The sequence below is a fragment of the Pan troglodytes genome, chromosome 11 (genome assembly GCF_028858775.2).
Source record: "Pan troglodytes isolate AG18354 chromosome 11, NHGRI_mPanTro3-v2.0_pri, whole genome shotgun sequence".
NCBI lineage: Eukaryota > Metazoa > Chordata > Mammalia > Primates > Hominidae > Pan > Pan troglodytes.
Window position 1 is genome coordinate 15,463,049 of NC_072409.2, and position 12,326 is coordinate 15,475,374.

General features: G+C 37.4%; 1 protein-coding gene across 11 annotated transcripts in view; it reads right to left on the reverse strand.

The window, feature by feature from the left end:
- Positions 1 to 12,326, reverse strand: part of RABGAP1 (RAB GTPase activating protein 1) — a 165,839-nt gene that overhangs the window by 116,951 nt on the left and 36,562 nt on the right. For 7 of the 11 annotated variants that reach the window (XM_009457251.4, XM_520242.8, XM_063788342.1 and 4 more), the window contains 4 exons: positions 5,516 to 5,750; positions 3,819 to 4,023; positions 772 to 946; positions 30 to 187 (listed from right to left, as the gene is read on the reverse strand). In XM_009457251.4, coding sequence (XP_009455526.1) covers positions 30 to 187; positions 772 to 946; positions 3,819 to 4,023; positions 5,516 to 5,750 — 773 coding nt within the window. Of the gene's footprint in view, positions 1 to 29; positions 188 to 771; positions 947 to 3,818; positions 4,024 to 5,465; positions 5,751 to 12,326 lie in introns of all 11 variants that reach the window. The other 4 variants (XM_016961614.4, XM_063788346.1, XM_063788348.1 and 1 more) reach the window with 1 other exon arrangement.

Genomic DNA, 12,326 nt, shown 5'->3' on the forward strand with positions numbered 1-12,326 from the left:
TAATACATGAATAAAATAAGATTCCCTACCTAAAATAACCTTTACCATCATCTTCTTTTATTTCTAAAGACACAGAGAAGGTAAAGATGTCACTGTCAGGAGTCTGGGGTGCAGCAGTGGCTGAAAGTGGGGTCTGCTTGGCAGAACGGCGGAAGGCAGTGGCAAAACTGTAAAGTATCCGGCTTACCTACAACCAGACATGTTAGGAAATGGGCTGTTATCAAAAGATATAAAATACCTTTATTAAGGCTGGAAGATTACCTACTTTGGAGGGCAATAATTATCTTTATCCCACTTATTTCTTTTGGTAAATTACCTAATTTGTTAGGCCTATAAAGCAAGCAACACTAAAAATGTCCAGACAAGGGGTTTTAAAAAAGAAATGGTTGTAAGCACTATAAATCCAATTTAAAAATCATTTCCTAAATTGTTAGAAACTATCTGAAGATATTACAATGAAAACAGTCCTAACAAGTTTTGATTTAAAAGAATGGTTTGCAAATCTGTCAATGTTAGAACCAGAATGCCTACTTAACCCAATCAAAAGTAGCCAACAGATCTCCTCTGACATTCTTAGTAGTAGTAACAAAGTTCTAGTTAATCAAATTTTTAGTTAATTTATATTTTGGCCCATGAGGCTAGAATCACTAAAACAATAGCAGAGAATTTCATCTGGCTTATGAGTGATCATAATAAATACCATAATCATTTCAACCTAGTGAGGGCACTGGTGAAGTTTCATTTGCAGAGAGTTTTCTCTTGAGGACTTACAGCTTCTTGTATTTCACACCGGAAGACGTGTATTCTGAAGAGCTCTGCATTGTAATGACTTTCAGTGAAAGCAAAACAGTCACTCTCAGGAGTTCCATCATGCCCTCTGACACAGAAGAGGATTTTGTAGATAGGGTAGTTTGCTATTTCAGTGTTTGTCTGAGGATCTAAGAGTCTGTTCAGAGAAAAAGATACAGAGAGATTAGAGGAATTATGAACAATCTGCACTACGTTTATATTAAGATGTGAGACTCATTCTTTCTAGTAAGAAGATCATATATTTGGTATGCTGATATTAACCTTAAATTTTAATAAGTAACTCATATGTGAATTCCGGAAGCTATTGATTACGTAATTCCATAGTACTAAAAACCATATAGTATCATGTTTTAGGGAGGCAAACAGAAAGGTATAAACAATATCAATAAGCACATTTCTTATACATTCTGCAACAAAATAAAGACGATTAATACGTAAATTAGACTACCAAAATACATCATTGAAGCTGTGCTTTTTTTTTTTTTTTTGAGACAAGTTTCGCTCTTGTTGCCCAGGCTGGAGTGCAATGGCGCAATCTCAGCTCACCGCAACCTCCGCCTCCTGGGTTCAAGTGATTCTCCTGCCTCAGCCTCCCAAGTAGCTGGGATTACAGGGATGTGCCACCATGCCCGGCTAATTTTTTGTATTTTTAGTAGAGACAGGGCAGGTTAGCCAGAATGGTCTCAATCTTCCGACCTCAGGTGATCCGCCCACCTAGGCCTCCCAAAGTGCTGGGATTACAGGCATAAGCCACCACACCTGGGCAAAGCTGTGCTTCTAATTACCTCCTTTAAAAATGACCTAATCTGTTATGAAAAAAATAAAAAACAAAAAACTGATGCTTTTTCTCAGACTGAAACAAGTTTTTTTTTGATTCATGGAAAATAAGGACAGAAATTATACAAAATGTTAACTCCTCAAAAAAAAAAAAATCATGAATAAAAGCAAAAGGATGCCATTCAGTAAAAAATCAAAGGGATAGCATTCATTCAAAAATCTACTTATTCAACAAATATTTATGTGATACCTACAACATTCCAGACTCTGATCAGGGCAGTAAGGCACAACTATGGAAGGTCTAAAAAGAAACTATGCAATTTCAACACTACGTGGGTAGAGCCATTAATGGGAAAGCCTAGAAGGCCTTGCTCATCACGGAAATACCTAGGAAGAGGATCTAACACAGGTTTGAAAGCACTTTTATGAAAACTCTAAAAATGTGGGGTAAAACCAACTAGCTTTCTAACTTCTTTTATAGAATTAAAAATATATTAAAGTGTAACTTCAGTTAGAGGAATGAGTATTGACTAAGAAACATATAGAAATGAGTGCTAAACACATTTTATTAATAGTTTATCATTAATAAATAGAATTTGTGAGTCTTTGCAAAATAGTTATTTAAATACTTAAGGGGAAAAATTACATATACAGATTATTTTACTACAATCAACACACAGCTATTACTCTGTCACCATGAAAGTCCAAAATACTTCTGAGGATACTGAGAAATGGATATTCTATATACTGCTGATAAAAGTATAAACTAGATCAATATTTCTAGATGGCTAGTTGGCAATGTTATTAGAAGCAATAAAAATAGACAAACTCAATAAGTTTACTTCTAGGAATTTATCCTAAGGAAATCAACAGAAGTCTAAAAAGATTGAGCTCAAAGATACCTATTTATAAAACACTGATATTCCCATATTATTAAAATTAGCTATCATCATTCATGCTTTTTTCTCTGAAAGATAAAAGCCTTAAAATGTCTAATATAAGAGATGGGTTATTTATTTATAACCCATTCATATGCCATCATAAATTAAAATTTTTAATAATATTTACTGGCATGAAAAGAGGTTTATGATATAAAACTAAGTACAAGATGGTATGTACAGGTCCATTGCTGTTAAAAAAAAGTTGATTCTAACAGTTGTAAATTATGTATGTATATATATGCAGGTATATTTACATATACCTAGACATATACATATACCAATATGCAGAGAAGATCTTAATAAGCCAAGATGTTAACTGTATTTATTAGTGGTAGAGCAGAATTAAGGCTATTTTTATGTGGCAATTTTTTTAAATAAGCATATATCTTTGGTAATAGGGAAAAAAAATTTATTTTACCTGCACTCATCTGACTTATTGAGCAACAGTATATCTAGCTGGTTGATACAGACATCTGATTAGCTATCTGCAATTGTTATTTGTTCTATTAGTATAAACAGCTAGAGGCTTCTCTGTGCCTCAGTTTTCTCATCTTTTTTTTTTCATTTTGTTTTGTTGAGACAGGGTCTCACTTTGTCACTCAGTCTGGAGTGAAGTGGCATGATCACAGCTCACTGCAGCCTTGAACTCCCAGGCTCAGGTGATCCTCCCATTTCAGCCTCCTGAGTAGCTGGGACTACAGGTGTGTACGACCATGCGTGGCTAATTTTTGTATGTTTTGTACAGACAGGGTTTCACCATGTTGCCCAGGCTGCCCAGGCTGGTCTCGAACCCCTGAACTTAAGTGATCAACCCGTCTCAGCCTCCCAAAATGCTGGGATTACAGGCATGAACCACTGCACCTAGCCAGTTTTCTCATCATAAAAATTAAGGGGTGTACTGGTATAGTTAATATTTAATAATAAATTTTTTTAACTTTCAAACTCAACATGAAACTCCATTTTGAAATGTGTCAAGCTTGTATTTTCATCAAAGGAACATGGAAAATATAATCTTTTAGGCTGACTCATGTCAATATATTTCATTTATCCCCAAAACATTAAATGCCTAATGTACTACACATGATCGGGAAGAGTACGAAAAACTATTACAAATAAGTAACCATTTTTCACAAAGGTCACAGTCCTTGGGAGACATGAGTGCCAGGTAAATGAAATGTTACACAAGTAAAATAACTATTAATATGTATTTTATTCACTATTCCTTCTTTCTGAAGCAACAGGTCAGAGATCTGATGTAAATATCGAAAGATTTCAATAAACCAGTCTCACCTTACAATTCCTTCAGACACATTCGGCACTGAAAGGGTAACATCTAGTGAAATCTGACACTGGCTTCTTAAGATGGACATCATCCTTAAGGCTTCCACTTCACTCCTGGGAGCATTTACCGAGGCACAGCCTAAGTAAGTCAGTTTACTGAAAACTACGCTGTCCTCATCGGCCACTGGTGTGAAAGGACTTGAAGCTTCAGAATCTGAAAGAAACAATGAATAAGGAAGTGATTACTTTCACTTTGATATTTTGTTGATATGATTAGCAAGTAAAAATCTGCAAGTAACATTTAAGGTCTAAAATTAAGTATTAATGAGACAATATGCCATACCCTAAAAGAAATGCCCATGAAAACCAGAAATCTCACACTAGAACTCTGTCAGAAACACCAAGATTTTTAGGTACAGGTTGAGCATCCTAAATTCAAAAATCTGAAACATGAAATGCTTCAAATTTCAAAACCTTTTGAGTACCTACATGACACTTAAAAGAAGTACTATTTGGGGCATTTCAGTTTTTGAATTATTGGATTTGGGGTGCTCAGCAGGTAATTATATGCATATTCCAAAATCCAAAAACATCTGAAATCTGAAACACTTCTGGTCCCAAGCATTTCAGACAAAGGATACTCAAAATATAGTGCTATTAGAGTCAGTCTCAATCAGACTCAGATTTGATTCACTTTTCTGCCTCTTCTAATTTGTTTTGACTTTGTAATTTACATTTAGGTCGAATATACATTTAGTATTTCTTCACTCTGAAACTCCTATCTCTGACTGTCATCTTTTTTTTTTTTTTTTTTGAGACGGAGTCTCGCTCTGTCGCCAGGCTGAAGTGCAGTGGAACAATCTCGGCTCACTGCAACCTCCACCTCCTGGTTTCAAGCAATTTCCCCTGCCTCAGCCTCCCAAGTAGCTGTGACTACAGGTGCGTGCCACCACGCCTGGCTAATTTTTTGTATTTTAACAGAGACAGGGTTTCACCATGTTGGCCAGATGGTCTCGATCTCCTGACCTTGTGATCCACCTGCCTCGGCCTCCCAACGTGCTGGGATTACAGGCGTGAGCCACTGCGCCCGGCCTAACTGTCATCTTTCTGAGCTGCACTGTTACAATTATTTCTCTAATTCATCATCTTAGCCACTTCATTATGTTCTCTTAATCCCTTTGGCTTTCCTTTCCCAATAACATCTATAGTTTTAGCACCTGCTTTTCCAAATGAGTCTTTTAAGTTGTCCTTCTCCTCCCATGCTATGTCTTTCTGTCCCATGTTCTAGTCTTCCTTTTTCAACTTGGCAACTGCTCCCATAGAGCTATATAGGTCTGGAGCAAACATCTGTTCACCCAGAATTATCCCTCCATTTCTCTAATATTGTACTCATATTCCTTCTTTATTTGAAAAATCTTTAAGCATTCTGGGGGAAAAAAAAAAAAAGACTCCCTCTGTGTCCTTTAGCCATGTTTTCTCTTTCCTTGGTACAAGTGAAATACATTTAAAAGGAAATCAGAATGGTATATATATTTTTACTCCTCTCACATCCCCTTAGATTTAGAATTCAGAGATTCTAGAGAATGTTTTTGCCTGTTTTTGTAGACAATGGTTTTGCCTGTTCTAAATAAAACCTAGTACAGGGTGGACACTCACATATTAAAAACAATAACCTTCAGTTACGCAAGCAATGCAGCAATCCTAACCTCCTTGTCCAGGTTTCACTGGTAGGCTCATCTCTGGTTTTTGGAGCCCTACTAATGGCACAGGGTTAATGGTGGATGAAGCGGAGAGCTGATTAGAAAGAGGCCCATCTCCTTCACCATCCAGTTGTGACCTTTTCACAAGCTCCTTTTCCCCTGGCTGGTCGTCCATTGGAGGATCCATCAGTACATCTGCTAGCTCTTTTTGCAGCTGCTGTTCACTTCCATTCCCTACAATCTAAGGGTCACAAATACATGCAATCAGCAAAGTGACAAAGATTGGCCAGTATTGATTAAAATGGGTTCACATTCTAAAGAAAATCATTAGCATTTCTTTTGATACAAAGATATCTTCTGAATGTTTTTTTAAAAAATAAAATAAATCAAGATCTGCAACAAATAAGGGTGCAGCTGCTCTCTCAATTACATAGTTTTTCATGAAAAAGTACATAGTGAACTTGAGACTAATACCCAGAAATATATGCGATAGCCTGCCAATGTTATAAAGTCTTTTACTGTGTCCTAAACTAACAATAATTAAAGGATCTATAATTTTGTCTGTTAAGAAATAACGCTTTTAAGAAGAACATCTTAGTGTCTCCTCTAGCCCTTAAGAAAAAAGGAAAAATGTGCTTGCTTCCAAAAGATCAACAGAAACATACATATTAGGCAATACATTTCCACAGGTATTTTACCACTCCAGTCATATGCAAGTCTCTTGTATTTCTGAGGAAGACTTATATGATATGAACAGGTTCTGAAAGTTCTGAAACACTTGAGTAAAGCTGACATGAATGTACAAAATAGTCCTGAGAAATAAAAGCACTCTATTTCAATAATATCAAGTAATTCTATGGAGTCATGATGGGTTATTACTAGTTCCTCAACAAGGAAGCAAGTAAGTGCAAAATCCAGTGGAGACTGCCCAATGCCAAGGAAAACCACAAGTGACATAATGCAGTATTGTCACTAAATGCTTAAGAAATACTAAAAAAATTAACAAAAGAATTGAGTTAGAAAAACGAAGTCATGGGAAAAAAGAGGGAGCCCTGATTTAGGAGGCTTTCTGAAGACTAAAACCTAACAAAAAGTTAAAGTGGGCAGGGCTAAGAGAATGAGGCCTACCCTAGCAAAATTAACACAGATGCTAGGAAGCAATATTCCAATAACAGAGGTAGGTACCTCTGGGCTACCAAGAAATCCAATTCAAGTACTTTTATTGATTCAGGCTTTTATAATTCTATAAACTTCAAGTCTCTTGTGCTGCAAATTATAATTGAGAAAAAGACAAGTCTTTTTTGCGGACATTTTCCCAAGGAAATTCCAACATTTCAACTACTTTTGCCTTAGAAATAAAGACCTCTTTCTTGGCTTCAATGACAATTTCTGTTTCTGTGAATTTCATTTTATGTTTGGAGTTACTGCTAATGGAATTACAAGTGGGCCGAGTAATTTTAACCCTTTGTTAAATCAGATTCTACACATACACAAGTGCAACTGAATTTCTTTTTTTAGAAGTTCTGCTTTAAAAAGTTTTTTTTTTTTTTTTTTGCTGGGCACAGTGGCTCACGCCTATAATCCCAGCACTTTGGGAGGCTGAGGTGGACAGACTGCTTGACCTCAGGAGTTCGAGACCAGCCTGGGCAACACAGTGAAACCCCATCTCTACCAAAAACACAAAAATTAGCCGTGCATGGTAGCATGTGCCTGTGGTCCCAGCTACTGGGAGGCTGAGGTGGGAGGATCGCTGGAGCCCAGAAGTTGAGGCTGCAGTGACCCGAGATCACGCCACTGCACTCCAGCCTGGGTGATAGAGCAAAACCCTGTCTCAAAAACTTTTTTTTAAAAGTGACATCATATCACTATGTTGCCCAGCGTGGACTTGAACTCCTGGGCTCAAGTGATCCTCCCTCATCAGCCTCCCGAGGAACTGTGACTACAGGCAGTGCCACCACGCCCAGCTTAAAAAATTTTTAAAGCACCTAAAAATCCAACTAAAGCTTAGATCCAATTAGCCTCTTATCTTTTCAAAACTGGAGAAGAAATACTGTATCACCTGCAGTAAGCAAAAGACAGCCCAAGTGAACCTAAACTAATTTTTCCAAGGGTAGGGAGAAATAACATATAGGAATAGAGTTATACAGCTTCCCAAAAACAGATGAGAGAAGATATCAGATTCCCTGTTGAAGCAAGTAGTAATTACAACTGGGAATGCAACTGGAATTGAAGAAAGACATATTACATGCTATGAAGTACTGTTTTGATCTTTGGCACATAAGTAAACCTAAGTTTTCTGTTGGGATAGGCTGCCTACGTTGTAATATACTTACCAATCACAGAAATGTAGCTAACCCTAAAAGAAAACATGTTTATACCTTTGCCTTGTGTTTACACGTTTATCTTGCATTCTTCCCTACTTTATAAATTTTATAAACATAAGAACTGTCTTCAATGTCCTTAACTCTTCCTTAAAAACTAGGAAAAAGTAATGTACATACACAAAACAGTAAGAGTGGTTTAAAAATAGTAACCTAACAAATGCCTTGAATAATCTTATCAAATACAATACTCAACAATTATCATGTTAGATCATTTGTGAACCTTCAATCCAATTCCAAATTACTACCTGTGACAGTATAGTACACATACTTTTTTTTTTTTTTTTTGAGACAGAGTCTTGCTCTGTTGCCCAGGCTGGAGTGCAGCAACACAATCTCAGCTTACTGCAACCTCTGCCTCCCAGGTTCAGGCAATTCTTCTGCCTCAACCTCCCAAGTAGCTGGGATCACAGGCGCGTGCCAACACACCCAGCTAGTTTTTGTATTTTTAGTAGAGACGGCGTTTTGCCATGTTGGCCAGGCTGGTCTTGAACTCCTGACCTCAAGTGATCCACCCACCTTGGCCTCCCAAAGTGCTAGGATTATAGTCATGAGCCACTACACCCGGCCTGCATACTTTAATCAATTAAGTTCTTTTTTATTTTTAAGACAGCCAACTAATTTTGTCTAAACCAAGCTGGGAAACATTCAGCAGTGCCTTTCAAGGTTCTGAAACTTTGACATGCATCAGAATCACCAGGAGAGCTTGCTAAGACAGACTGTTGGGCCCTACCTGAGTTTCCAATTAACTAAGTCTGGGGTGGTATTCAATAATTTGAATTTCTAAAAACCTCCCAGATCATAGTGATGTTGCTAGTCTGGGAACTGCACTCTGAGAAACAATCTTAGATTAATGACTTTTGACCATGACTATCCAAAAAAATTATCAGTATTACTAGGGAGTATGAAATGAACAGAAGCATGTAATACACAGCATGGCATCTGTCACATAGTCAACATTAATACATATTTATCTTTTTTCAGAAGTTCTGCTTTAAAAAGTTGGTTTTTTGCTGGGTGCAGTGGCTCAAACCTATAATCCCAGCACTTGGAGAGGCCAAGGCAGACAGATTACTTGAAGCCAGGAGTTCGAGACCAGCCTGGCCAACATGGTGCAACCCTGTCTCTACTAAAAAATACAAAAATCAACCAGGCATTGTGGCATGCACCTGTAGTCCCAACTACACAGGAGAATTGCTTGAACCCGGGGAGCAGAGGTTGCAGTGAGCCAAGATCGTGCCACTGCACTCCAGCCTGGGTGACAGAATGAGACTCTATCAAACAAGAACAACAACAACAACAACAACAAAAAACCTCCACAGATGATTCTGATATACAACCAGGATTGAGAAACACTGCCTCAAATCTAAATCCCAAACTACGATGCCAAAATAGTATTTACCAGAGGGTCCACATAGGCATCAAAATGATCTCTGGTACTTTCTGAAAATGCAAATCCCTTGACTCCATCCAAGAAAAACCTCTGTACATGGGCCCCAAGAATCTACATTTTGCACCCCATGAGATGTTCACATGTAACAAAGTTTGAAAATCACTGGGCTAGGAACTTATACAGTTCATTTATTTTCTAATATGAATGGTTCATCATGATAAAACTACTAACTGCAAATGATTTTTACTTTTGGCACATGCCTATCTCCACTAGAGAGGCTAGGAAAGTTGACTGCTTAGTTTCCAGCCTCCCTTACGGCTATGGTTTACCATATAACATAATTTTAGCCTTTCAGATGTAAAGAAACTGGCTGGGAAGCTTCTGGAAGACTGTTGATTTTCCCAATAAAAGAAACAAGCATGACTGGTGTCACCCCCTTTCTCTCTTCTTCTTGACTTGGAACATGAATATTGAACCATGGTGGATGTACTATTACAATGAAGTGACACAGAACAAAATGTCAGTAAGCCAAGCCAAGCACAGTGGCCTGTGCCTGTAGTCCCAGCTACTCAGGAGGCTGTGGGGAAGGATCACTTGAGGCCAGCCTGGGCAACATAAGGAGACCCCTTGTCTTAAAAAAGAGTCAGTGAGCCAAAAATGAATGAGTGGATAAAAGAAATTGGGTCCTTAATGGTATAGATCAGAAGTTAAGAAACATTTTCTGTAAAGGGCCAGATAATAAATATTTTAGGCTTTGCAGGCCTTATATGTAGTCTCTCTTGCAGCTACTCAACTCTGACTTTGTAGCATGAAAGCAGCCATAAACAATGTATAAACAAACTAATGTGGCTACGTTCCAATTACACTTTATTTACAAAAACAGGTGGCAGACCAGATTAGGCCAGCAGGCTATAGTCTGTTGAACCTGGTATGGATGAACAAGTTAAACCAACTAGCAACTACTTATCTCCAGACTTCTCACAGCAGAAAAATAAACCCACTCTTAGTAGGGCTCTCTTCCTTGCTGCCAATAGCATTCCTAACAGATACCACAATTATCTCTAAAATAAATGTAGTTTCAGCTAAAGTAATGAAGACATTGTGGTATTGGTGAAGAGGCAAATATAAAGATCAATGGCACAGAACAGAGTCCAGAAACAGATGCACACATATATGGCCAACTGATTTTCAACAAAACTGTCAAGGTTATTAAATGGAGAAAGTGACAAATAAAACAAATGAAGCTGGAACAATTAATCTGACATCTATATGCAAGTACATGAATCTCAATAGTTCACATCATATACAAAAAATTAACTCAAAAAGGATTACAAACCTAAGCGTGCTCTAAAATTATAAAACATACAGAATAAAACACAGGAGAAATCTTTTTGATCTTGTGACATAGAGATTTCTTAGGACATAAAAAGTATGAATCATAAAAGAAAAACTTGAGAACTTAATTAAAATTAAAAGGTTCTGCTCAAAAGAAACTCTTAAGAGAATGAAAAGATAAGCCAGACCTGGAGAAAACATTTGCAAGTCATATATCTGATGAAGGACGTATATCCAGAATATATAGAGAACTCTTAAGAAGAAAACAAACTACCCAACTAAAAAGGGCATTTCACCAAAGATACACAGATGGCAAATAAGCACATAAAAAGAAACTCAACATTACTAGCCATCAGGGAAACAGAAATTATAATAGGATGCCTCTATACCCTTATAAGAATGACTATAGTCTGGGCGCGGTGGTTCATGCCTATAATCCTAGCAATTTAGGAGGCTGAGGCAGGTGGACTGTGTGTCTCTAGGAGTTTGAAACTAGCCTGGGCAACATGGTGAGACCCCGACTCTACAAAAATTTTAAAAATTAGCCAGAAGTACTGGCACACACCTTGGTCTCAACTACTCAAGAGGCTGAGGTGGGAGGATCACTTGAACCCAGGAGGTTGAGGCTGCAGTGAGATTATGCCACTGAACTCTAGCCTGGGCAACACAGCAAGACCCTGTTTAAAATAAAATAAAATAAAGTAAAATAAAATAAAATAAAATGAATGACTAAAATTCAAAACAACTCTGACAATAGGAAGGACTGGCAAGAATAAGGAGCAACTAGAAAACTCTCGTACATTGCTGGTAGGAATGCAAAATGGTCTAGTCATATTATCCATTTTTTATAAAGTTTTGTAAGGTTAAACATTACACTTACCATATGACTCACTCTTAGGTATTAGTTACCCAAGAAAAATAAAAACATATGTCTACACAAAAATCTGTTTGCAAATTATTTTTTGAGAGACAGGGTTTTTCTCTGCTGACCAAGCTGCAGGAGAGTGGCACGATCATAGCTCACTGCAGCCTCAAACTTCTGGGCTCAAGTGATCTTCCCATCTCAGCCTCCCAAGTTGCTGAGATTACAGGAATGAGCCACCAATGCCCGGCTGCAAATGTTAATGCATTATTCATAACAGCCAAAAACTGAATACAACCCAAATGTTTATTCACTGGTGAGTGGATTAATAAAAAGATTCTTATAGATCTATAAAATGGAATACTACTAAGCAATAAAAAGGAATAAACTACTAATACACACAATAACATGGACAAATCTCGAAAGCATTATTCTATGTAAAAGAAGCCATACACAAAAAGACTACATACTGTATGACTCCATTTACCTGGCATTCTGGAAAAGACAAAACTATAGGGACAGAAATCAGATCACTGGTTATCAGGGAAGGGGAATAAAGGTATGACTAAATAGATGCACGAGGGGACTTTTGGGAGTAATAAAAGTATTCCCCATCTTGACTGTGCTGGTCGTTACATGAGACTTTACGTTTGTTAAAACTCAGGACTGTACAACTAAGAGGGTTGCATTTTATTGGTGTAAATTTTACCTCAAAAAATCTGACCTAAAATAAAACAGAAAAAGTATGATTTCCATAAAAGATGCAATTTGAGAACACAACTGTTCCTTTTTTTCTATGTACCCTACTAAAGGTGCTCATCCAGGATTCTGTCTTTGGCATTAACT